Source organism: Apium graveolens, chromosome 7 (assembly GCF_009905375.1).
Source record: "Apium graveolens cultivar Ventura chromosome 7, ASM990537v1, whole genome shotgun sequence".
NCBI lineage: Eukaryota > Viridiplantae > Streptophyta > Magnoliopsida > Apiales > Apiaceae > Apium > Apium graveolens.
In genome coordinates, this window is record NC_133653.1 from 258,077,882 (window position 1) to 258,105,621 (window position 27,740).

Consider the following 27,740-nt stretch of genomic DNA (forward strand, 5'->3'; position numbering starts at 1 on the left):
ACATGGCTACTTTGGACAAATTCATCTCTTGGCCAGCTGAAAAATATGAAAACTTCATATGTCAACCTGAAGACAAATTCATCTCATACATGCGATGTTTGGCATCCCAGTTAGAAAAGAAACATTTGTAATTATAGCGGCTAAAGTACACGTGCGATCAAGTTATCAATTGAAGATGGTTGAACACTCCTAATAAAATTAGGGGCAATTATTGTGGCTGGAATTTTGGCTATCTTGATATAACGACATGATAACCCGACGTGATATTTGTGGACGTGAAAATCAGTAAGGGATGTGAACACATAAGACAGGAATTGGAACTAGTATACAAGAACATAAAAACATCAAGATCGGGTCATATAAAAATCCTGAAAAATAGGAGGGAAGTTATCCTTATATCCTATTCTACAACAACATGTAGATGATAATGGAAAAAAGATAGTAAACGTGGGAGTTGATTCAATGATATATAACAAGAGAAAAATACTTACATTGAGGGGGGGGGGGACACACATAACTTACACAATAAATAACACACAACACACATATTATCTTCTCCATCTTAAAACTCTCCACATTTATCATTCCCAGAGAGACAAGCAGACATACACAATATGCAACCATGATATACACTTCTATTTAAACTAAAATTCTATTACTTTATCTTCTACCCTCACTTCTTCTACTTTACTCACCTTGCCATTGTATTTAACAGATGGTATAATTATATATTATCCAGAATAACACCCAATCCTACATCACCCATGCAATCTACCATACTATTACTATTCAAACTATATATATATATAATAATACACCATATTGTATACTTGTAACCAAGGATAATTTTTTCTCTTCACATCAAATTGGAAAACTTAAATGAGAAGTATTACACTTCTTATCCTAACTATTTTACAGATTGTAATCATTTGCAACACCATATATATCATATTTTCTCACAGCCGACGAGTAGGTCTACACAACCGACGAGTTGAGGCGCAGCCGACGAGTACATGCACAGCTGACACGTCCAAGCCATATTTTTGACATGTCCAGACTGCATACTCGAAGAAGGAGATTTTCACCCATTATTATCATTTCATCAATTTTAATCATTTGTAATCATCTTGATATCATTATAGTGGAATTATTTCGGTTGGGTATCGTCCCACCCGCGGTTTTTACCCTTTCAAGGGGGTTTTCAACGTCATCAATTGTTCGCGTCCATTTACATTTTGCACATGTCGATCATCTTTCTCTTTATAATTTTGTCAAGTTTTAATCTATTAGACTTAACTTTTAACCAATAAATTTTAGTAAAAACAGATGTCTAGGACTTCCGAGTTGTAATGCTTTCTTAGCTGCCTTCTGCTTTGGGAGTGGTGGTTTTGGTGGCTGATTGATTGTGTTGCTGCTGGATGAGGTACTGGGAAGTTATCTGTAATCGAGATTATTAACTCTTTGATGGAAAGTTCAATGTTTCTGTATTAATGCGCATGTGAAGTTGCTGGTTGCTTTCGTTTGAATATCTTTACAGGAGCATAACTTTTGTTGCGGAATTGGTTTATTGACTAGTTTGTGCAAAGATTGTTGTCTCTAATGCAGTAGTTGTTGCTACTACTTGACTGGTGGGGGAGCCGTTTTTTAGTGATTTGATTGTTGCTTTGACATGTACGATTTCTTGCTTATTGTTTCACTATCAATAGGCAAGAGGCAACGGATATGTCTTTGGCTGGTGTGTTTGGTGGGGCTAGACTTGGCCGAAGATGATGTTGTGGGTATGATAAGTTGTTCTTTGGGTGAGAAGTTAACTACAATGGGGCAGTCCAGGAGCAAGTCGGAATTTAAGGAAATTTTACACGTGCTATTGCGGAAAAGATGCCTTTGCTTACCAAGCTGCATTGCAATAAGGTGTGACGTGGTGCAGAAAACTAGGAATTCAATCTATTTATTTCTCATCATGTCAAGCTATTGAATATCAAGGGCTTTTCTCGCTTCCTCTATCATATTTGTGGGTTTTATTTCCATATTTATATTGAGGGATATATTGAAGGAAATCAACTTTTTTCCTGAGTTTTGGCTATGAGTTTCTACTTATGTGTTCTTGTTTGAGACTCAAAACTCACTTGATTTATATTTAAATCAAATTTGTTGTGTTACAAATATGTGTTCTTGAATAATAAGAACCCAACTACTTCTCTTGAAAGAATACAAGATTTCTAAATCTGTTTTGTTACTTCTAAACAAAGGACCTGTGACATGTTTTATTGAACAACATGCACATCTTACAAAGATTACACTAAAATGGAATAACACATAATCTAACGTCTATTTGTATCTTTCCATTTTGAGTGCAACATGTCTGCATGTAATCATCCAGGTCTGTGACCCTCCTTTGTCCAGTTCATATTGGCCCTTGATCTCGCATTCTTCAAACTGCATTTGTAGACTTTCTAATTCAATGATAGAATGGTTTGTTGACTGATAATCTTGGATCTTCAAGTTGTTTGTATTCTGAATTGTGAGGCTGTTGTCAAGATCTATTTTACTGTATAGAGAAGTCACATATCGATATATAGAATGACTTATTGATGTCTCCACTTCTCTACAAGTATTATGACTTGTCCATATCTCCAGTTCTCTACAAGTAGATTGACTTGTCAATATTTTTAGTTCTCTACATGCAGTTTGGCTTTTCGATATCTCCAGATCTTTATATAGACTTTTGACTTGTCGATATCCCACTTCTTTACATATAATTTTGACTTGCCGATATCTTTAGTTCTCTACAAGCAGATTGACTTGTCGATATCTCTTTGGACTTCTCTACAAACAGAGTGACATCTCTACAAGTAGATTGACTTCTCTACAAGTCATTTTTGACTTCTCGACAGACATCTCTATATATCTTGATATGTGACTTGTCAATATGTGACTTAAAACATTTTTCCAAAAACAACATTATTCAATTCTTAGCTTATACACTTCTCTCTAAGGCATGATCATGATTGATCTTCTTCCAGAGTTTATTCCTCAGCTTGATGGTTGTTCACAAAAAAATCTTCTCGTCTAATCTACTTAACATTTTTACAGACTCAATAAATTACAAAATACAAAAGATTATCATACAACTAAATCTTAGAATTGTCACAATGACTTAGTCTTGTTATAAAATACAAAATTTCCCCAAATATTATGTTGTACTCTTATTTTTAAAAAACGTTATTTTAGTTTTATTTTTCTTTTGAATTTTCTTGGAGAGTAAAATCAATACCATTGGTTAAAATTTGTTGTCCACATGAAATATACTTCATTTGGTCTAATTTATAAATTACGTAATTGTGTGAGTTTTGAAAATATAGTTAGCTTTAACTTTCTTAAAATTTTCTTCTTCTAAATTAAAGTTTAATATATATATTTTAATTCAAAGTTTTTTTTTTATTGTTTTGACTATAAATCCAAGGTTCATTAAGTGTGTGCAAAATGAGTCAAACGATAAAACGAGTAGTTAAGAGGTGATAATGGATCAGAGATGTTCTAATAACGCGTAAATAGGCTAATTCATCCGTCAACTGGAACTCAACTTACAATCAAGTCATTAAACTCAAAAAATTTACAAACAGGTCATTCAACCAAATAAAACTTTCTTTGACGTGTTAAATATTTGGACGAAAAGTTTTATTTAATTTAGTGATCCGTTTGTAAGTTTTTTGAGTTAAATGATGTGATCGCAAGTCTAACGGACGAATTAGCCTATCTGCCCTTTTAATAGGAGGAAAACTCACATTAGTCAGTCGTAGTTGTTGCGGTTTTGAGAGTCGTCTCTCTTCTCTCCCCTCTTCTACCCCAAGAAAACTCTAGCCGCAACCCTAAAAAAACCCTAAGATCTATCCCCATCTCAATCCTTCTCAAATCTTCTCAAACTATCAAACATCAAGGCCTTATCTCTCTGCCTCTTCTCATTTTACAGATTCTGTTTCTAGATTATATAGAGGAGGTATATTCAAGAAACTCAACTAGTTTTCTGGGTTTTGGCTACGAGTCTTGCTTTCGTGTTCTTGTTTGAAATGGGTTTGAGTTAGATTGATGTTGGGCTTGTGGTCTGGTTGTTGGGTTTGCTTCTATTGTTGTTTCTTGGCTTGTTTTTAGTGTTTGTGTTGTTGAAGCACTTCGACCTCGCTCTTGGTGTTTGGCTCTTCTTTTCGGGTTTCTCATGTCTCTGCCATTGTAATTTAAGCATTGCTACCTTAATTACAGTGGCCTTGGAGGTGTGCTGGTTTGTTGAGCTTTCATTATACGCGTTTACGAGGAAAACTAGAATTGTGTTTAGTTGTTTTTGTTTGGTTGGGATTGACTCGAGAGTAGTATCTTCTTTTCCAAAATAAATTCGAGATTGCACTTTAATTGAAATGGATTAAGTTGTTGGCTACTATTGTTTTTGTCGATTTCTGTTACTAGGCATTTACGGTTTCTTCATTGAGTGTGGATTTTGTTTTGTGGATGGATGACTGGGACTTGAGGGTTGTAGTGCTTTCTTAGCTGCCTGCTGTTTTTCGAGTGGTGGTTTTGGTGGCTGATTGATTGTGGTACTGGGAAGTTATCTGTGATCGAGGTTTTTAACTCTTTGATGGAAAATTCTATGTTGCTGTATTAATGCGGGCGGGAAGCTGCTGGTTGCTTTCATTTGAAGTTCTTCACAGGAGTATAACTTTTGTTGCGGAATTGGTTTGTTGACCAGTTTGTGCAAAGATTGTTGTCTCTACTGCGATAGTCGTTGCTGCTACTTGACTGGTTGGGGGAGCCAGTTTTTAGTGATTTGATTGTGATTTGATTGCTGCTTTGACCTGTGCGGTTTCTTGCTCATTGTTTCACTATCGATTAGCAACTGATATGTCTTTGGCTGGTGTGCTTGGTGGGGCTAGACTTGGCCGAAGATGATGTTGTGGGTATGATAAGTTTTTCTTTGGGCGAGACGTTAACTACAATGGGGGCAGTCCAGGAGCAAGCCAGAATTTACGGAAGTTCTACACGTGCTATTGCGGAAAAGATGCCTTTGCTTATCAAGCTGCAATGCAATAAGGTGTGACGTGCAGAAAACTAGGACTTCAATCCATTTATTTCTCACCCTGTCAAGCTATTGAATAATCAAGGGCTTTTCTCGCTGCCTCTATTCTATTTACAGGTTTTGTTTCCATATTTATATTGAGGGCTTTATTGAAGGAATTCAACTTCTTTCCTGGGTTTTGGCTGTGAGTTTCTGCTTATGTGTTCTTGTTTGAGACGGATTTGAGTTAGATGGATGTTGGACTGGTTTGGTTCTATATTTGTTGGTTTATTTTCTATGTTTGTGTTCTTGCTCTGCTACAAACTGCTTGTTAACTTGGGTCATTCAGGCAACTTGGAGGACTCGGGCTTGGTGTTGGCTATTCTTCTCCGGCCTCTCGTTTCTCTACCACTGTAATTCAAAGCCTTTCGGCCTTAATTATAATGGCATGAGAGTAATGGAGTTGTGCTGGTTTCTTGGGCTTTGACACCTTTCAGCTCTCTTGTGACTTTCTGGGAACTCGGGTGGAATTGCTTTAGCTGTTTTTGCGTGGTTGGGATTGACTTAAGATTTGTAGACTCTTTTTTTCCAGAATAGATTCAAGGCCGACCACCTTGATTGAAATGGATCGAGTTTTTGGCTACGATGATTTTTGTCAATTCCGGTTTTTGGGCTCTTATGGTTTCTTCATTGGGTGCAATTTTTTTTTTGGAATGGATGTCTGGGACTTACATAGCTTTCTTAGCTGCCTGCTGCTTTGGGCTGATTGATAATTGAAATTTTTAACTCATTGAAGGCAAGATCTTTGTTGCTATATTAATTCAGTTGGATAGCATAATGGTTGCTTCTGTTTGTAGTTCTTCACAGGAGTATAACTTTTGTTGTGGAATTGGTTTGTTGACCAGTTTGTGCAAAGATTGTTGTCTCTATTGCGGTTGTCGTTGCTACTACTTGACTGGCATGGTGAACCAGTTTTTAGGGCGGTGATTGATGCTTTGACCTGTGTACTTTCTTGCTCATTGTTTCAGAATTGATTACCAATTGAATTGTCTTTGGCTGGTGTATTTGGTGGGGGAGTATTCTTCGAGCTAGACTTGGTCAGAAGATGATGTTGTTGGAATGATAAGTTGTTCTTTGGGCGAGATGATAACTACACTGGGGCAGTACAGGAGCGAGTTAGGTTTCACGGAAATTTTGTACTTTGTTATATACCAAGTGCTATTTCTTCTTGATCTTTTCAAGCTATTGAACATCAAGGGCTTTCCTTGTTGCCTCTATCCTTTTTACATGTTCTGTTTCCAGATTTATATTGAGGGTTAAATTGAAGAAATTCAACTAGTTTCTTGGATTTTGGCTATGAGTTTCTGCTTCTGTGTTCTTTTTTTAAATGAATTTGAGCAAGATGGATGTTGGGCTGGTCTGGTTCTATGTTGGACTTTGGGGAACTCGAGCGGAATTGCTTTAACTATGCTTGCTTGGTTAGGACTGACTTACGATTTGCAGCCCTTCTTTCCCAGAATAAATGCAAGACTGATCACCTTGATTGAAATGGATTAAGTTGGTTACGATGGAATTTGTCGATCATTGTTACTGGGCTTTTATGGTTTCTTCATTGAGTATGAATTCTGTTTTGTGGATGGACGCCTGTGACTCGCACAAATGCAGTGCTTTCTTAAGCTGCCTGCTGCTTTGGGCTTGGTGGTTTGGTGGCTGGTTGATTGTGTTACTTCTAGATGAGCTACCAGCAGTTACCTATAATCAAGATTTAAAACTCTTGGATGGCAAGTTCAATGTCACTAATTAATGCTGTTGGATAGCTTCCTGGTTGCTTCTGTTTTTAATTCTTTCCAGGAGCAACTATTGTTGCGGAATTGGAATTGTAGTCTCTATTGCGGTAATCGTTGCTACTACATGACTGGCGTGGGGAACCAGTTTTTAGTGCTTTGATCACTGCTTTGACCTGTGCAGTTCTTCGAGTGAGATGTTAACTACAATGGGGGCAGTCCAGGAGCAAGTTAGGTTTTATTAAAGTTTTGTACTCTTTCATCTGCCATGTGTTTCTTTGCAAGCATCCATGTTTAGTTGTTGCTGGGCAACTCTGGCTCCTGGCCAAGTTGCTTCTAAAAACAGTTTTATCCGAGTGACAGACAAAACAAAGTGATGATTCACTACTTACTCTAGTCTCATTACTAATTTCTTTTTCATTTTTCCTGTTTCCGCAATAAACTCTGAACCATTTTTTACCCTTCCAAATTTCAACCAAGATATGTGTATCCTCGACTTTCTACTAAGTAATTGATATATAATATGTGCAATTAAAATAAAAATGGTACAATCAGATCTCCCAAGCATAAAAAATGTTAATAACAGGTGAAGAGAGACAGACGTGCCAGAAAAACTCCATAAATGAATACCCTTGACCAAAAATATATATTCATTTAAAAAATTATTTATTTATCCATTAATGAATATTTTATTTATTTATCAATAAATGAATATTGATTTATTTAGATATTATTTCAGGGTTTTTTTTATAATTTCTTTACCATATTTTATTTTAAAATATAATTAAATTTTATTAAAATTATAAATCCAACAATTATTATTAATTGATTTAAAGATCTAACAGTCCATATTATTAAATTGATAATAGAAGATCGTAACTATCACAAATTTGGATACGATTCTTATGAATATTGTATAAGGATACAATGACGACCTAAATGAGATTAAAAAAATGATCCACAACACAAAGATCCAACTTGCCACAATCTTCTCAAGCAACAATTGTAAATGGAAAATAAGAAATTACAGGTAACTGGCTTTTGAGAGGCCAAGCTCTTCTAAGAAATTAGACTTCTCACCATGCATTTCCATGTCCTCTCTTCAGACCTCTTGCTTCTCTTCACGTATTTCTGCACTACTTTCTGCTATTGCCTCCATTGGTGAGTTTACTTTTCTGTCCTTGTGCTTCCGTCTGAAATAACTATTCAGTCCAGGTGACCTGGGGACCATTACACCCATCACTTGACCCAATAACATGTAGATAAAAAAGAGAGCAAAGGAAGAAATAACACAAAAAATAATGGCTAGCTTCTTTGACGATTTTTCAAACGCTGAATAAACCCCTGTTATGAAAGCTACCATCATTGCAATAATTGACAAGAAGTTCAAGAAAACAGAGGTACGGAAAAATCCTTTTGCCATGTAAACATCTTTTTGCATCGTGGTTATGAAGTAAAGAGATAATGAGAAAATTGAAAGAAACAGGGCGAGGGTATCTGTTATTATAAATGCCTGGAAAGCTTTATGTTTAACAAGGATTGGTGATCCTTGGGTCGGTCCTTGGTTCTCAACAAAGCCGCCTGGCACTGTAAATCCTGCTGTCAAGGCTACAGTGGCTATGAGTGCAGCCACTATCATATGGGAGTTGATTATGTCTCTAAACTCTTTGACTTCCTGCTTAGTTTTTTCATATTTCACATCGCTTGCTGTCTCGATGCCCGGGTCTTTAAGTGTACACCACAAGTGCCAATGCTTTTTAACATTTGCATTAACAAGTATTGTTCTAATCATTTCCTGCAACAGACGATTGTTACATTAACAAAACTGGTCTAGCCAAGTACTTTTGTCCCTCTGTATAGTACTCTACCCTCTTTGATGAACTTCCAAAATAAAAAAAAATAAGCTATTGAATTTAATATCTATTTAGAATCAGAGCTCACAAATCAAGTATAGCAGGGGAACATTGTGGAACATTCGGAGGAACAATGGAGGAATAATTGCATAGACGCTGACATAATGAACCATCTATTTGCATATACTAATCATATACAGTAAATAAGAACATATACGAAGAATTAATAAAGCTATCATATAAATTAAAAAAACCTAGCCGCCTCCCTCCACTCCTCTCCTAAGGGTTTGTTCATTTTCAAGTAAATCGAGAGACTTTCACTGTTTTTCTCCGATGCAAAACCCAACATTTTCATTCTCTTTTGTTCTTGTTTATTTCCCTCCAATAAAAAAACAAGAACAAAAGAGAATGAAAATGTTCTTATTTGTGTGTCTCTGTTTTGGAGTGTTTTTGGAGTGTGTGTTTTGTCTCTTCTTTTGGAGTGTTTTGTTATGTTTTTGTTTAATTATATTTGGATTTATTTGGTGTTGAATCGGTTGAGAACGAGTTTATTGATATTCTTGGTGATCTGCAAAGCCTGAGCGGTGTTGATTATTGCAAGAGCTCACATTTCACAATCAAAGATTGTTTATCTTTCACGGGTTTACATTTTCGGCATGTTTATAGTTAGTATCCGGCGTGTAGATAGTTTGGGTGTTTTCGGCATGTCTATAGCTGGTGTCCAGTAAGTAGATAGTTGTAGTGTCGCTTCTCCAATCTCAGTTTTTGTGATTGGTGTTTCTGAACATTGGGCTAACAATGATTTTTATGTGATATGGTCAATTGCGATGTTGCTATTTTCAGAGATGTTGATACAATTTGGATCGCCTTGATTTCATTTTTAATATCAAGAATTTTTAAATTCTATGTGTTATATGTGTTAAACGATCAGGAAATAAATCATCTAATTTTTTTAGTATGATATTTGTTTAACACCTGTTTGTATCGACGGTTGGGAGTTTGTCACCACTCTATTATATTCAAGTTAATGAAAATTTTCTGCATTTGTCAAAAAAATAAAGCTATCGTATAAATGTTCAATCATCTACCGTCTCTATCTCATTTTAACTATTTTTAATTTTTTCTCACGTAAATTGAGGTGTTAAAAAAATATAACTACATATATTTGTTATTTTTATTATTTTTATGAAATTAAAGTTTAGAATATAAGCTTGAATTTAATATAAAATTTATATTTATTTATCAAGTATAAGTAGTTTTATTATCATTTATTTACAGTGCATGTTTAAAAGTCAAATGAAAGTATGAAACAGAGGACTACTAAATCAAAAAAAAAATATCTAGCGTGGATAATGCAGCAAAGCATGATTAATGCAAAACTAGCATTTATATTCGGAGGGAGTTAAGAAAAATATTTGAGAAAGAATTATGAAAAGTGGGAGTTAAAGAAAAGTATTTGACAAAAAAGTTAAGCGGGAGATATTAGTATTATTGACTTATCTTGTCAAATAAAAAAATATAATTAATGATTGAATATTTATGATATATATATATTGTAAATAAAATCTAAATAAGTTATAAATAACTCATTTATTATATATATTAAATGCTTGTGCCGTTACAACAATTGAGGGGTGGAAGGCCTGTTTGTTTAAACCCACATAAAGTGGTTAAATTCAAGAAAAATAAAATCTATTTTACCCGTTCAAAACACTACCTGAAGCCCTCAAACATTTACGCTCCCAAATTTAGGGTATAAAAGAAAAGAATAGAAAATAATTAATTTTTCTTTCTCTTCTAATTTTTCCAAAAGTGGGAAGAAGATTTTGGAAACAAAAATAAAGAAAACTTCTTACCAAATCTGCAACTTTATTTTCCTTTCTTTCGAAAAAATTGTTCGGAACAAGCTGAAATTTTTTTTTTTACATTTTTTTTCTTTTCTTTAAAAAAAATTTCTGAAACACAGCATTATTTCTCAAACATATGTTTTTATATTCTATATACAGTATGTTAGACATGTGTATTTCAAAAGCCTTTCCGTGTCCGTTTGGCTTCATAACTAAAAATTTGTTTTCTACTTTAAATAAATTTGGTTTTGGTCTTGTTTTTTAAAGCAATTTTCAGAATATGAATAACTAATAAGACCATGTCCAACAAACTTCTCTTAATTGACTCTTAAAATTTGAGGAAGAAATAGAAATTTTTTGTTACAGGAGATTTTTAGTGACCCTTAACAATTACTAAGAGTCACTTCTCTCCCATTTATTTTAAAAGTTAAAATCTCATACTTAACTAATATTAAATAATATTTCATTCGTCTCAATTTATTTGTCCGGTTTAAATTTTACATGTAATTTAAGATGTATTCACCGCATAGTTATATTAATTATTTTTTAATTTTTTTGTAAATAAAAATTTAGCATTTATAATTTTATTCTCAAAAAGAAAATTTAAAAAATAATTAACTAAATTATGCGGTCAACGCATTTAAATTACATATAAAAATCAAACTGGATAATAAATTGAGACTGATAAATTATATTCATTAAAATACTTGCTTCCTCTCTGCTACTTTTGTCTAATATAAGTTCAAGTTATATTTAGTAATGTATACTATACTATAATAATCAGAATGAAACGAGATATAATTTGTTTCAACGGTTTGGCTATTAAAAATCTAAATAAATAATATTATATATCCATTAAACTACTACACATAGTCTACTTATTCTACTAAACTACAATTACAAGTTATTCTATTATTAAATAAATAAATAAACAATGTTATATATTCGCTAAACTACTAAATTATTAAATTACTAGTTATTCTATTATATTTATCCTATTAAACTACGAACACATATTATCCTATTATTTTTATTATAAATTTATAATTATTATAAATTTGAATAAATATTTTAAAATTATAATATGACAGGATAAATAAAAATTTTAAATATTAACCAGAACCATATATCACACGGGATTTAAGTTAGTAAAAAAATAAAAAGTGAATATATAAAACATCGTTGAAGATGTACTAAATATCTGGGAGCCTATATTTTATATTATATTTAAAATAAAGATAAAGAGTCTGTTTTGAAGTCCCTACAAACATCTGTTCTCTAAATTGTCAAAAGGTGTTTACGTCTCCTCCAGATGTATTGTTGGAGACTCTTCTGTATGACATTTCGTATTAATGAAATTTGTCTTTTATTAAAAAAAAAAAAAAAAAAAGCAGATAACATGAAACTGATGTTTCTGAAAACCAAAAATAGGCATCTTACCAAAAATCACTTATACTTTCGCAAAGGATATATGAGAATGATTATGAAATCAATGAATAAGTGTCTGTTTGGCTTCATAACTAAAAATTAGTTTCTAAATTTAAAAAAAAAAAAGAAGATAAACACAGATTTCAGAAAGCAAATGTGGTGTTTGGCTTGTCTTTTTAAACAGTCTTCAGAAAATAAATAACTAGGAAACATTTGAGAAAACATTTCCTGAAAACCAAAAACAGAAAATCATACCAAACAGCACCTGTACTTCTGCAAGTGATATAAACATGGTGACTGAGTTATAACCGATATCACATACGTACCTGATCGTTTTTAACACCGGTCTCATGCTCAGCAAGTAGCACATCAGGGGAGTGAAATTGTCGTAGTTTAGCACTTCCCAGTCAAGTGCCTTTAGATCCATGAGTTCCTGGACATAACATCCCAACTTGGCAATAAAATGGAGAGGCGTATTTCCTTCAACATCCCGTTGAATAAAGAGGTTATTGCTTGCTTTACAACCTTGTGACAGGATAAACCTGATCACTCCCTTTTTGTTGCGCTCTACTGCTATGTGCAATATATTTTGACCCCTCACATCTACAATTTCCCATAAATCTGGAAAGTATTTCAAAAGTTTTTCCATGACCCGAATATTTCCTTCATATGTTGCTACATGGAGAGCTGTCCTACCATATTGTCTATCTCGTATGTAACCTACATGCTTACTTGCGCCAGCTATATCTTCCACTACTGGATAAAGATCGTTAAATGCCACGTAGTGAAGTACGGTCCATCCATAATTGTCACTTTCAGTTACGAGATATTGCTTCTTTTTCAACAGAAGTTTCAGGCATTCTGCAATATGAAATTTTTTAAATTATAATGTAAATATTAAAATACATATATGTGCGAACAGTTGTATTAAATATGTACTACTTTTTAAATTAGAAATAAGGGTGTTTGGAACTTAAAAATAGAAGTCAACACCTGTATACCTTCCTAACTCTTTTATATAGCCCGGTCTCTTTTATGGTACAATTGTGTTTTCAATTTTCAAAAATAGTTCCCAAAAATGGTACATATAGGCCACTTCAGGTTCTGCAAAAATGGTACTATATATAGTTATATAGTAGTATTGTATCAATATATAAGAAAGAGAAATTCTTTGTTAACCTTGAATGATGGCTAGTGCTAAGTAACGAAGTGTTTAAAATCTATTCTAGTACACACCTTGAGAGCTATTAACTCGTATGTCTTTTCATGTTGAAACTTGTATGTTTTTATTTTTGGTTCAGTAGAGAACATTTTGTTAAGTTAAGCACACATGCACATCTGTACTTGTCTTCGCTAAGTGGTGATGTTGTGGTGTGAGGCTGATGTGTTTAACTTGTTACATATTCTGATGGTTATTGTTGACTTGGCATACACTATTATATTTGTGATATTTTATATTTTCAATCATTTAGTTGCATTCATGTAGTTGCATAATGGATGAGTTATATGAATTTTGTGGGTACATTCATTATAGGCCCTCACGAGATCTCACCCGTGCACTAAGGCTACCTAGATGTTTAAAGGGATTATTGTCATATGCCAAATGCAACCGTGATCACCTACAGAAGTGGTATTAGTAGTAGTAGCATATAATTGTAATTTTACTTTAGAAGGAGTAAAGGTTAAGTTGGGGACATTTGATGCATGACTAATTTATAGATATTTTATGTAATGTTATAATTCTTTTAATCTTGTTTTGTGATGATTTAGTCCTAAATAATTAGTACTAGTTGTCATTTAACTTAGATTGATACTAAGTTTTAATTTTCTATGTTTATAGAAAATTATGGAAGAACAAGGTGTAAGAGAGAAGAGTGCATGATAAATAAAGAATTAACGAGAGTTCATGACCTGAGCTTGGTGGCTCAGGGCCTAAAGTGAACGGTGGTTAAAAATTTGTGTTCCACCAAGACTATTTCTCTTGTTAATAAAGGATATAAATTCTTGTTTTTATGTGAAAGATATGTTGAACGATAATCGAACTAGTTTAAAATTTGTTCTCTATCATCTCGGGTTCGAGTGATGAATCGCTCCGAGAATTCTTAGAACATGTAAGGTTATGTATAAGTAGGTCTGTCAATGGATCAAATCTGGATCGGATCGGTCTAAATCCATATCCATATCCATATCCATTTACTTTTTCGGATTCAGATCGGATCAACTCTAGATTTTTTATAGGCCGATTCATATCCGGATTCGTTCAGATTGCGAATTTCGGATCGGATATCCGCTCTATTTATGTATATTTATTTTTTAACTTAACTTATTACAAAATCTATTTAAAATTGACAATTCCGAAAAATATTAAAATAAAAGTAGGATACAACGAAGTTCAAAGATAAGATATGAACTAAAATTCGCTTTTTGAATAAAACATACTATTTGGTTGTACAATATTTTAATTCTAACAAAGAAAAAAATTGATGTTGCGAAATGGAAGTGTTATATGAATTGAGATATGGGTTATGCAGCTTCAAAATGTAAAAGAACTAGGGTTACAAAAATGGACTGGACTCTAGAGACCGAACCGAGCGAAATTTAGATAATGAGACTTGACTCGAGGATAATACGTTTAAAATTAGAATTATTAAAAAATATTTTTACTACATTATATATATATATATATATATAAACCATATCGGGTTATTAACGAATCGGATCGGCCTAAATCCATATTCGCTCCATTTATAATCGTATTTTTCTTAGCGGATCTGATAGCTGATCGAATTTTTAATATATTGATCTTCCGCTAAAATGGTCTCGGATCGGATCGGGTCGGGATACATGCCTGTGTATAAGCCATATGTAGTCAAAAAGAATTAAATAATAAGAAATTGGTTAAAGTCGGAAATATTGAACAATTACGCTTACACGTAGGAAACTAACAAAATCAAACAAAAACATAAGCAAGCGACACAAAATAATACGGTATAGATACATATATACGTACCATGTCCATTACAGTCGCCATCCAAAACTGCAGCGTGCAAAGCCGTTCTTCCTTCAGGGCCGCCAAAAGTTGGAAAAGCACATTTGTTAAGAATTGTTTCCATTATATCGGTGTGACATCTAACAGTAGCCAAATACATTGGAGTTTCCTTGTAAGCATTCGGAGGATGTTCATGGCTTGGATCTTCGCTTACTAGCAGTTCAACAACATTCTTGTGATTGTACCGTACCGCTACGTGCAAGGCAGTTTCCAACTCCAAATTGGCTTTTCTAATTAGTTGGTGCACCGGCGGCACGTCCACTTCCGAATCTTTTACTGCGTTAATGAGTGCTTCAATAACAGCCGCGGCGCCCTTTTGCAGAGATTTAGCTGCGTTAATGAGTGTTACAACAACATCATAGTGTCCTTCTCTAGCTGCTAGGTGAAGCGCAGTCTCATCTCTTGAGTTGACTTTCAACAGTAGTGAATCATGAACGTTCAGAATCTGTTTTACACAATTAATACTCCCGTATTGGCATGCAAGATGAAGCACTGTATTATTTGTAGGTGTCAGTTGATCGCCAACCTTAAGCCTACCCTCAATCTTCTTGAGTTCATCGATGCTATCCTTAATAACAACATCATGCAATTCGGAATCAATGTGATTCGTTGTGCATATCAAGGGGATGTGCGTAATTTCATTCCCCTGGGAGAAAATGGTAATGTCAGCGATCCTATTGAGAACAAGCAGGACTTTCGATTCTGCCATATACGTGAGAAGATATTATGAAGGAAAGAAAGTCTGTATATTTGACTTGATGGAATCAATGAAGTACATCTACCTTGTAGTGTATTTTTTTCCCAAGATCTAAATGAGAAGTAATTGCTTAATCATGAACATAAACATTTAAATTATATTAGTATAGTTTATAAAATATTTAAACACAAACAATCAAATAAGGCCGAACGGATGAGTTGACTGTGTAATTAAGTAGTGACCCCAAATAATTATTGGAACTAGTACCTTGGCCGTGCTACAAACTGGTATAAAATTTATTTGATGACAATGAAATAATTTACTAAAAAACTATTTCTAATTGATAGTTTATATTAGTCTAGGCCCAGTAATAGGAGTCCAAGTCCCATTAAAAGGAGCCCAGGGCTCAATTAGCAATAACCCTAGAGGACCCCGGACATGTGGAAACATCATCACCTCCCAAGTGTCCCGGTTCCAGAATTTTATAACGGTCCGGATCCAGTAGTACACTAGCTCATCACAGACGTCCTCGCGTACGTACTTAGTCCAGAACACACCTACGGTCCAGATCAAAGCTACAAACCCCTAAACCTTAATGGAAAGCCTATAAAAGGCTGAACAAAAGGGTATTGGGGTTACTTCATCTTTATTATATACATACATACACACATATACACACACCACATTCGAGTAATCCTATTTTACCCTTTCTTCTCTAATACCCCTTCTCATTCTCACACCGGATGTGCCGCGGGGACGCCACCCCCCTCCGGTTCTGTTTTGCAGGAGCCCATCCTACAACTACACCACACACCGCCATCATTTCTGCTCAAATGGAGTTTGAGTCCGGGTAGCACAAGGAGAAGACCCCGGGGTGATCTGGAATTATCATTGGCGCTAGAAGGAGGGGTCGAACCTCCGTCCAGTGGTGTTCATTTTCGCCGACCTTACTCCGCCCAAAAAATCAGAACACTACACTCCAATAAGGGTTCCACTCTTTCTTTCCTAGATCTACTTTTTCCCCTAAGCATACTTTTTTAAAATATCGTTAGCGGATCTTATTTAGCTACCCTTGTTGTAGTGTTATAATACTTATGGAGCTCATAGCAGTGATTGCAACGTATTTTAGATATAAAATATATGTGTTAATACTCGAGTTTGCATCATCTCTTGCTATAAGTTTGCAATATTACTAAACGATCAATACAACAAGAAAGAACAAGGCAACCGTTTCCGCCTCTATTCTGCCGCCTCCGCCCCCACCCAGAAACGAAAATATGGAAGATGTGGACGAAGGGCTCCCCATAACCTGGACTCCCTCTCAACCCCTCCAACCAGGAGATCAAAGAATAACCATTGAGAAAGCTTCCCACAAGTATGTCGAAACTTCAGCCAACCCCTGGGGAAACATGACCCTGGAACAGATACAAGCCGCAATGAGCCTGTGGAAGGAAGAGTATAATACTGAACCTGAGACCCGCCCAGGGAATCAGGAGGAACATTCTGAAGAATCACGGGGATCAGTTTTGAATCGAATCGCAAAGAACCTGAAAAGACCTCCAGAAGACGCCCGGGATGAAATTAAAAGAGCTACTCTCCCAGAAAGGATCCGGAAAGAAGAAGAAGCCAAAGCTAAAGAAATCATTGAGAAGCGAATCCGGGATGAAGAAGCAAAGATGAAAAAGAAATCTCACCGAATCCATATTTCCTCAGATTCAGAGCCTAAAAAAGAATCCAACCAAGAACAAATGGCCCGGGCTCTCCGTGATCTTAAAGGAAAAGTTGAAGGCGAAATGGAAGTTGGAGCGGTAGCCACCCCCTTTACCAGGAAGCTGGAGTCTACTCCCAGAGAATCAGGGCTTAAACGCTTCAATTTTGACTCCTTTGATGGGTTAGTTGACCCCGAAGAGCATCTGAATTATTTTGAACAAATCTCCAACATTTATGACTACAACGACCTAACTATATGTCGTTTCTTCGCGTCAACACTCAAGGGGGGAGCTTAGAAGTGGTTCATCTGAATACCATCTCGGAGTGTTGATTCCTGGAAAGACTTTCGAGAGATTTTCTTAAAAAGATTCCGGGCTAATCGAATGTACGAACTATAAATGTGTCATCTGGAAACAATCCAACAGAGGAGCGAAGAGTCCCTCCCCGAGTTCATCAGAAAATTTCAAGAAGCTGTCAACCAACTATCCAATCTGGAAGAAAAAGAAGCTGTTAATATCTTTCGGAGAAACCTCCATCCGGTTTATTGTGAAGGCTATGTCAAGGACCCAATTCACAGAGAGCCCCAAAGCCTGGCCTCAGCCTATGCACTGGCCTCTAAATTCATAAAAGAAAATGATTTTCTCAAGTCAATAAAGATGAATAGAAGAATCCACGACGAAGACGAGTCCCTGGAGCATCGTTCATCATACAGGAAGGATAAGAGATTCAAACTAGATAGGAAGTCGAACTACATCCAACAATCCCAGGGAACCCCACCCCGGGATAGCTATTCTGGGCCCTAGAAAAATGAGAGAAAACCAAGAGCTAAAAGGGAGCCCAAGCTAGATCCGGAGTGGACACCCCTCAACCGGCCCCGGGCCGACATCTTGTGTGAAGTTAAAGGTAGACCCTTTTATTATCCCCCAAAACCATTGCTTGCACCCCCGGAGAACAGGGTCCGGGACAAGCATTGGGGGTACCACGAAGACCATGGGCATACAACAGAAAACTGTTTCTCTTTGAAAATGTTCATCGAAGATCAAATTAAGAAGGGGAACATGAACCAGTATCTTCAAAGAAGGTTGAACAACAAAGAAAAGATCCCGAGAAATAGCAAGAACGTGGCCAACATTGTCTTCGGCGAGACGGCCTCTCCATCCCGGAGCCCGGACATGGATGATGACGTGATGATGGTCCAGCCTTTTGAAGATGAGCCAATATACTTCACCTATTCTGATTTTGAAGGAATCAATCCGGATCACAACCAGGCCTTAGTGGTGACTCTGGATGTGGCAGATAACAAGGTAAAAAGAATTTTAGTTGATAATGGTTCTTCTGCTAACATAGTGTTCGATCACACACTCAACAGCATGGAGCTCAGCCACCTGCGCATGGACCCCTGCCTCGAGGACCCCTTATATGGGTTCGGTAACACAATGATTCCAATCCGGGGAGTTATTTTACTTCCCATAACTTTCGGAACCGCACCCCAGCAGTTAATGATAATTCCAGATCACCCCGGGGTCTTCTCCTTGTACTACCAGGACACAAACTCCATTTGGGCAGAAATGATGGCGGTGTGTGGTATAGCTGTAGGATGGGCTCCTGCAAAATAGAATGGAGGGAGGTGGCTTCCCCGCGGTACCTCTGGTATGAGAGTGAGAAGGGGTATTAGAGAAGAAAGGGTAAAATAGGAATTACTCGAATGTGGTGTATGTATATGTGTGTATATAATAAAGATGAAGTAACCCCCAATACCCCTTTTGTTCAGCCTTTTATAGGCTTCCCATTAGGTTTTAGGGGTTTGTACCTTTGATCTAGACCGTAGGTGTGTTCTGGACTAAAGGACGTGTGGACGTCTGTGATGAGCTAGTGTACTACTGGATTCGGGCCGTTGGAAGATTCCAGAACTGGGCCACCTGGGCGATGGTGATGTTGCCACGTGTCCCGGGGTCCTCCATGGTTATTGTTAATCGGGCCCTGGGCTCCTCTTACTGGGTCTTGGGATCCTATTACTAGGCCTGAACTAAAATAGGCTATCATTTGTCTCCCACTCCCTTATGCGGGTTTCCCGGATGGGGGAGTAGGTTAGTTTTTATGCGTCCTTTGGAAGAAAAAATTATGGGGTTTTTCTTTGATTTGTTGCCCCTAACTCCGGGGTCATATGAATATGAGACTCCGGGGTTGACTTGGTTAGTCCTTTTGATTTGTGATCACCTTGATCTCCCGGCCTTGGAAATATTATCTTAGCTTCCTGCTTGAGTGTACAAGAGCTAGGGCAAATTTTTCTAAGTTTGGGTATCGGGTTTCAGCGTCCTTGAGGACCTGACTTGCATAGTAGACCGGGCTCTGTGTTCCTTTTTCTTCTCGTATGAGAGACGAAGAGATTGCTCTTGGCCTGACTACAATGTAGAGATATAGGGGTTCTCCGGGCTTGGCTTTTGACAGTATAGGCGGGTTCATCAGATGTTGCTTAACTTCTTCGAAGGTCGTGTCACATTCCGGAGTCCATTCAATTAGTTTTTTGTTCTGGGCTCCTTTTAGTAACTCAAAAAATGGCAGGCATCTCTCGGCTAGTTTTGGGATAAACCTGCGAAGGGTTGCCAAGCATCCTACCAACTTTTGAATGCCTTTTTGGGTCCGGGGAATCGCCATTTCCATGATTACTTTAATTTTCTCCGGGTTGGCCTCGATTCCCCGTTCTCTAACCAAGAAACCAAGAAACTTCCCAGATGGGACCCTGAAAGCGCATTTCTCCGGTTTCAGCTTTATGTTATACTTCCTTAAGTTGTCGAAGCATTCCTTGAGGTCTTTGATGTGATCTGGTACTGTGATTGATTTGGATATCATATCGTCGACATAGGACTCTATGTTCCTTCCTGGTTGGCTCCTGAAAATGGTGTTCATCATTTTTTGGTATGTGGATCCGACATTGATTAGGCCGAATGCCATCATGATGAAGGCGTATACAACCCGGTGTGTTATGAAGGCAGTCTTTGCAATATCTTTCAGATTCATTTTGACTTGGTTATACCCTGAAAAGGCATCCTTGAAGCTTAGCATAACATGGCCCGAAGTTGCATCAATCAACTGATCTATGTTGGGTAGTGGGTAGGAGTCTTTAGGGCAAGCCGAATTAATGCTTGTGTAATCGACACACATCCCCCATTTCCCGTTGGGATTTTTGACCAGAACAACTTTTGCGAACCAATCCGGGTACTTAATTTCGCAAATGATGTCCGTCTTCAGCAATTTTTCTACCTCTTCATCAATTGAATGTTGTCTCTCCGGGGCGAAGTTTATTTATTTTTGCTTGATCGGCCTTTGTTTTGGATCAACGTCCAGACTATGCATTGCAACAGATTCATCAATTCCCGGCATGTCTTCCAGGGTCCAGGCGAACACATTAACGTACTCTTTTAATAAATTGACAAGCTCTTTCTGAAAAGCAGTTTCCAAACCTTTGCCAATTTTGATCTTCTGGGTGGGGTTCCCGGGCTCTAACTGAACTTCTACTATCTCTTGGGCGGGCTCAATTTTTGTCTTTTATTTGGTTTCCACAAACTTCTCAATCCGGGCATCAGCTTTGGTTATGTTGTACCCCGAATCTTCAATCATATTCACATCCAATCTGGGCCTCTTACTGAGATATTCACGGTGCTTCTTTCTGCTTTGTCCCTTGAGGAGTTATATTATCTTCTTTCGGTTCGTCGATTCTGTTTCTACCATGATTAACGCATGGCCATAGCACCTTCCTGCCATGTCTCTGTCTCCCTTCAGCTCTCTTATTCCTCCTGGGGTGGGGAATTTGAGTTTCAGATGAATTATTGAAGGGATGGCCCTAAGTTTGGTGATCCCGGGCCTGTTAATGATCATGTTGTATGATGACGCTGCACTTATCACGTAGAACTTCATGATATGAGAAACCTGTTGGGGTGCGGTTCCGAAAGTTATGGAAAGATAAATAACTCCCCGGATTGGAATCATTGTGTTACCGAACCCATATAAGGGGTCCTCGAGGCAGAGGTCCATGCACAGGTGGCCAAACTCCATCCTGTTGAGTGTGTACTCGGAAACTATGTTAACAGAAGAATATTATCAACTAAAATTCTTTTTACCTCGTTATCTGCCACATCAAGAGTCACCACTAAGGCCTGGTTGTGATCCAGATTGAGTGCTTCTAAATCAGAATAGGAGAAGTATATTGGTTCATCTTTAAAAGGCTGGACCATCATCACATCATTATCCATGTCCGGGCTCCGGGGTGGAGAGGCCGTCCCGCCGAAGATAACGTTGGCCCCGTTCTTGCTGCCGCCCGGGGTCTTTTCTTTGTCGTTCAACCTTCTTTGAAGATACTGGTTCATATTCCCTTTCTTAATTTGATCTTCGATGAATATTTTCAAAAAGAAACAGTTTTCTGTTGTATGCCCATGATTTTCGTGGTACCCACCATGCTTGTCCCGGGACCTGTTCTCTGGGGTGCAAGCAATGGTTTTGGGGGATAATAAAAGGGTTTACCTTTAACTTCGCACAAGATGTCAGCCCGGGGCCGGTTGAGGGGTGTCCACTCCGGCTCTGGCTTGGGCTCCCTTTTAGCTCTTGGTTTCCTCTCATTTTTCTGGGGCCCAGAATAACTATCCCGTGGTGGGGTTCCCTGGGATTATTGGATGTAGTTCGACTGCCTATCTAGTTTGAATCTCTTATCCTTCCTATATGACAAACGATGCTCCGGGGACTCGTCTTCATCGTGGATTCTCCTATTCTTCTTCATTGACTTGAGAAAATCATTTTATTTTATGAATTTAGAGGCCAGTGCATAGGCTGAGTTCAGGCTCTAGGGCTCTCTGTGAATTGGGTCCTTGACATAGCCTTCAAAATAGACCGGATGGAGGTTTCTTCGGAAGATATTAACAGCTTCTTTTTCTTCCAGATTGGATAGTTGGTTGACAGCTTCTTGAAATTTTCTGATGAACTCGGGGAGGGACTCTTCGCTCCTCTGTTGGATTATTTCCAGATGACACATTTATAGTTCGTTCATTCGATTAGCCCAAAATCTTTTAAAGAAAATCTCTCGAAAGTCTTTCCAGGAATCAACACTCTGTGATGGTATTCAGATGAGCCACTTCTGAGCTCCCCCCTTGAGTGTTGACGCGAAGAAACGACGTCTAGTTAGGTCATTGTAGTCATAAATGTTGGAGATTTGTTCAAAATAATTCAGATGCTCTTCGAGGTCAACTAACCCATCAAAGGAGTCGAAATTGAAGTGTTTGAGCCCTGATTCTCTGGGAGTAGACTTCAGCTTCCTGGTAAAGGGGGTGGCCGCTGCTCCAAGTTCCATGTCGCCTTTAACTTTTCCTTTAAGATCACGGAGAGCTCGGGCCATTTGTTCTTGTTTGGATTCTTTTTCAGGATCTGAATCCGAGGAAACATGAATTCGGTGAGATTTTTTTTTCATCTTTGCTTCTTCATCCCGGATTCGCTTCTCAATGATTTCTTTAGCTTTGGCTTCTTCTTCTTTTAGGATCCTTTCCGGGAGAGTAGCTCTTTAAATTTCATCTCGGGCGTCTTTTGGAGGTTTTTTCAGGTTCCTTGTGATTCAATTCAGGACCGAACCCCATGATTCTTCAGAATGTTCCTCCTGATCCCCTGGGCGGGTCTCAGGTTTTGTATTATACTTTTCCTTCCACAGGCTCATTGCGGCTTGTATCTATTTTGGGGTCATGTTTCCCCAGGGATTAGCTGAAGTTTCGATATACTTGTGGGCAGCTTTCTCAATGGTTATTATCTGAGCTCCTGGTTGGAGGGGTTGAGAGAGAGTCAAGGTTATGGGGAGCCCTTCGTCCACATCTTCCTTTTCTCCGTCCCTGGGTGGGGCGGAGGCGGCAGAACAGAGGCGGAAACAGTTTCCTTGTTCTTTCTTGTTGTCATGATCGTTTAGTAATATTGCAAACTTTCAGCAAAAGATGATGCAAACTCGAGTATTAACACATATATTTTATATCTAAAATACGTTATAATCACCGCTATGAGCTCTAAAAGTATTATAACACTACATCAAGGGTAGTTAAACAAGATCCACTAACGATATTTTAAAAAAGTATGCTTAGGGGAAAAAGTAGATCTGGGAAAGCAAAAGTGGAGCCCTTACTGGAGTGTAGTGTTCTGATTTTTTGGGCGGAGTAAGGGCCGCGAAATTGAACACCACTAGATGGAGTGTTAGGTCACACACACACTGTAGAAGGGGTGAATACAGTGTATAGTACAATCAAATCGAACTTTAATAACTCAAGTAACAGAAAAAAACTTTATTGAAACAATAAACTCTGTTACAGTATGGAACTGTTCTCTCTCAGTGATGAAAAAAATATCACGAGAGGTGTTAGGGTTACAATAAATAATCTTCTCGATTGTGATAACACTTATAGTGTAACCCTATGTCTATGTTTATATACTACACAGTTACAAGATAATCTCTAATTGATATGGAATATAATTCTGCTTCCTAAAATATATCAATCAGGTATCTTTTCTTCCAAGTATTCTATTCTTCATAGAATTCCTTCTTCATGCATATCTCTTCTTATGTTTGTCTCGATCTTCTTTCCTTTAACCAGCTGCCTTCCTTATCTGAACGTCCTTCAGTACTTAAGTTCTGATATCCATCTTCTGATGATTATCTCCTGATAATTAAGTACGAATATCCTTAAGTCCGGACTTCCAGTAAGTACTGATTTATCCTGTTTAAGTAAGATCTGAAAACTAAACATAAATCACATTAGCCATGACATTATCAAATATATCTAACAATCTCCCCCAACTTGTAAATTAGCATAATATACAAGTTTAATAGATATTTGATGATATCAAAAACATTAAGTACAAATGCATAAGAATTTGACTAGATAACTACAACTTACAGTCCTTAAAGCTTTACCAATCTTTAACTTCTGATAACAACTTCAGTCTGTATTCATATCAGAATTTAAGCAGTTGTAGATCTTGACTTGGTTTCATCTTCTGATCTCTCTGATGTCAGGAGTTGTTCTGAGATAGTTCTTCAACAAACATCTCTCAGCATATCTGAGTTCATCAATCATCCTCCTTTTAGCATCTTTAAGTTCTGCAGTATCTTCACCAATTTGAAAGATTGCAGCCCTGAGATCATTAATTTTAACTTTCTTTATGTCATGATCCAGTCTGATCAAATATGCCTTGTCAGACTCAAGATTGAATTCCACAGCCCTGTAACCCAGAAATGTAGTTATAATCTTGGCAGTGTTGGGCTTCATCTCAACAATATCACCCTTGTGATCTCTGTACTTTGGAAGATATGAGCTGTCAGACTTAACAAAATAAAGCTTTTTCTGTTTCTGAATTTGACTCTTCAAAAAGTTTGCAGCACTTTCTGTTATTTTGTCATTCACTTGAAGTAAGAATAATACATGTTCCAGCTCTTCAAAATACTTCAGTGGAATGGCATTTTCCCTTATATGATAAACCCTACCATCTGTCATGAAGTACAACAAGATGTGTTCTTTCAAGTAGGTATGGTAAACCATTTGTACAGATTCTAGTTGATTCAATCTCTCAGGAGTTGCTCCAATACCTGGTTTACTTAAGGAAGTTGGATCATTGGTTGTGTTCTGTATTCTTCTTTCATCAGCACTTCCCAATCCAGTTTTATCTCTTGCTTCCTTTCCAGTAACCACTCTTGCTTCAAAACCACTTGCAGCAGTCTTCAAAGGTTGAGTCTGTTTGGCTTTAGTGAATCCTGGTAGGAGTTTCTTTGAAGTTTTAATATGAGCAATGTCAGAGGTTTCCTTTGATTTATCTTCTGATATCAAGTTAACTTGAGCTATGTCAGAGGTTACTGCTTCTTTGAGATATCAGAACTAACTATCTCTTGACTCTGAACAACTTGAGTCATGTCAGAGGTTGTCTTAGAAACTTTTCTTGATGTCAGAGCAAGATCAGCATCTTCATCAGTAATTTCTTCATTCACAGGAGGCACATAAACCTTGATAGGTTCACCAACTTTCTCTTTGCCCTTGGACCTTGGATCTATCTGCAGTTGTGATTTAGCCATGATTGCTTCAGGATTTGTCCTTTCTTTTATCACAATTCCTTTGAGTTTTGGAAGTTTCTTTTTACTAGAAGCTTCAGATTTAGATTTGACTTTTTCTGATTTAAATCTGGCTTCTTCTTCCATCAGACTCTCCAAGTCCATTCCTGGATTTTCCTTAAGAAATAACTGTCTTGACATTTCTTCATCAAGGTCTAAAAGTTCACCAGAACTTATCCTTTTACCAGTAGCAGAAATAATTCTTTTTCCTGCATCAGAACTTGTCCTGTGACTTGTGATTTCAGCTTTTCTTGATGAGAAACCTCTACCTTGACTATGACCTCCACCCATTCCAGAATTTCCTTGGTCATCTTTTTCATCATCCTTCCCCTTCAGTGTCGTATCAGTTTTGTATTTGACTTAATTACTTTCTCCCCCTTTTTGGCCTCAGCATGTAAGAGAAGAGAGACAAACAATTCAACTGAGGCTTGGATTTCATTAAGTTGAGATTGCTGAGAAGCTTGATTTTTCAAAATATCATCAATCTGAGATTGTTGTTTCTCTTGAGTCTTCTCAATATAAGCAACTCTGTCAAAGGTAGGTTGGAAGAATTTTTTCTTGTCAAGTTTCTGAACTTGTTCTTGCTTGATTAATTCTTCCTGAATTTTATATAACTCTGCATGAGTAGTGGAATGGAGACCTTGTATATGTTTAGTACTCAATGCAGTGACTCGAAGCTGTGTTTTGAAATCATCAGTAATTAACATCTCATCAGCTCTTGTCAAGTGCTCAGCAAGATTCGTTGCAGATGGAACACAGGTAACTAAGTTCCATTCCTTAGTCCACTCCTGTCATGCAGGAGTTTCACTCCAAGGCACTGGTGCTTCTCTTGTAACAAACTTCTTAACTAGTTCAAATTTAGGAACAGTTTATTGAGGTGCATGTCCTGAAGGACCTGCTTCATCAGCATCTGCATTTGGAGCAGCATCACCAGTATCATCAACATGTGCAGCATCAGAACTTACAGAATCAACATCTTCTGATAAAACAACAGTATGAGAAGCAATTGAGGCTTCAGCATCATCCTCTACGTGCTGATCTGGTTCCAAGTTCTGATCAACAGCCATATCCTGATGCTCACCTACATTCTGATCATCAACATCTAGATGCAGAGAAGGTGTAGTAGATAGTTCTGGAGTTTGAGTAGCATCAGTGACATGTGTTGTTGATGGATGAATTGCTGTTGGAGCTTCTAAGTAAAGTACTTCAGGCACAACCAGGTTCTGAATATCAATTTCAGCACTTGTGCCGGGATCTACAGGAGATACAGTCTTTTGAACAGGAGACACAGATGGTGTGTTTGCCATTTTAGTAGCAGCTTCCTGAGGTGGAGTTAATGGAGAAGCAGTGGCTTCAGCAGATTCTGGTTCTTATGAGATCAGAGATTCCTGATCTCCTTCCTTAGTTGTTGCTTCCTAATCATCTGAAACTGGCCTTTTAGCTCTCTGTTTCTTGTATCTCTTTGAAGGTGGGGATTCTTTGGGAGTTTCAGTAGAAGTCATTTTTCTAAGCCTTTTGAGAAGCTTAGATCCCCCAATTCCAGAATCCTTCTGAGAAGGAACTTTCTCAGCTTCTTTGACAACATGTTCTGATGTAGAAACCTGTTCCTCACTATCAGACTCATCTCTCAAAACAATCCTCCTTCTCTTCTGAGGTGTATGAGGAACAACCTTTGTCCTCTTAGGCTTGGAAGATGAAGGCTTCACAGTAGGTGCTGAGGATGAAGGTTGAGCTGTCTGTGAAGTTGAGAGATATAATTTGAGATATGTTCTGAGGGATGGTTGAGGTACAGATGGATGACTGGTATGTTCTGATGGTTGCTGTGGTGTTTGGGAGTTGGTGGTAGGTTGGACATCAGGATAAACAGATCTATAGGTTTGATGATCAGCATTTACCAAGATCTGTTTTACATACTGAGGAATCTGTAAAGGTCTAACCACCTTTTTCTTAGTGTCAGCATTTACCAGGTCATTAAAGGCTCATTTTGCAATTTTGAATGGTGGAGTTAAGGTACTGGCTAGTTGAGGGGGATCAGTACAGTAAAAGTTATTTATAAGCTAACAGAATCTAGCAAAATAAACTACATTTCTATCTTCTGTCATCCTATCCCCTATGAAACCTATCACAACACTTGCAAAATCAAAATGAGTTTGGTTAATGATAGCATACCCGATGTGCTGACTCATTATAGGAATGGCATCAAAGT

The 27,740-nt window shown here is 37.3% G+C and overlaps 1 protein-coding gene and 1 long non-coding RNA gene across 2 annotated transcripts; one reads left to right on the forward strand and one right to left on the reverse strand.

The window, feature by feature from the left end:
* The first annotated feature begins 3,670 nt into the window (after positions 1-3,670).
* On the forward strand, positions 3,671-7,219 carry LOC141671168 (uncharacterized). The gene is made up of 2 exons (XR_012554987.1): positions 3,671-5,080; positions 5,183-7,219. It is a non-coding gene; the product is annotated as an uncharacterized LOC141671168 (long non-coding RNA).
* Positions 7,220-7,930: 711 nt separating this feature from the next.
* LOC141674732 (protein ACCELERATED CELL DEATH 6-like) lies at positions 7,931-15,714 on the reverse strand. Its single transcript, XM_074481434.1, has 3 exons — positions 14,967-15,714; positions 12,222-12,817; positions 7,931-8,623 (listed from the first exon to the last, which is right to left on the reverse strand). Exons 1-3 carry the CDS (start codon positions 15,712-15,714, stop codon positions 7,931-7,933), a joined length of 2,037 nt encoding a protein of 678 aa, XP_074337535.1.
* Positions 15,715-27,740: the final 12,026 nt, after the last annotated feature.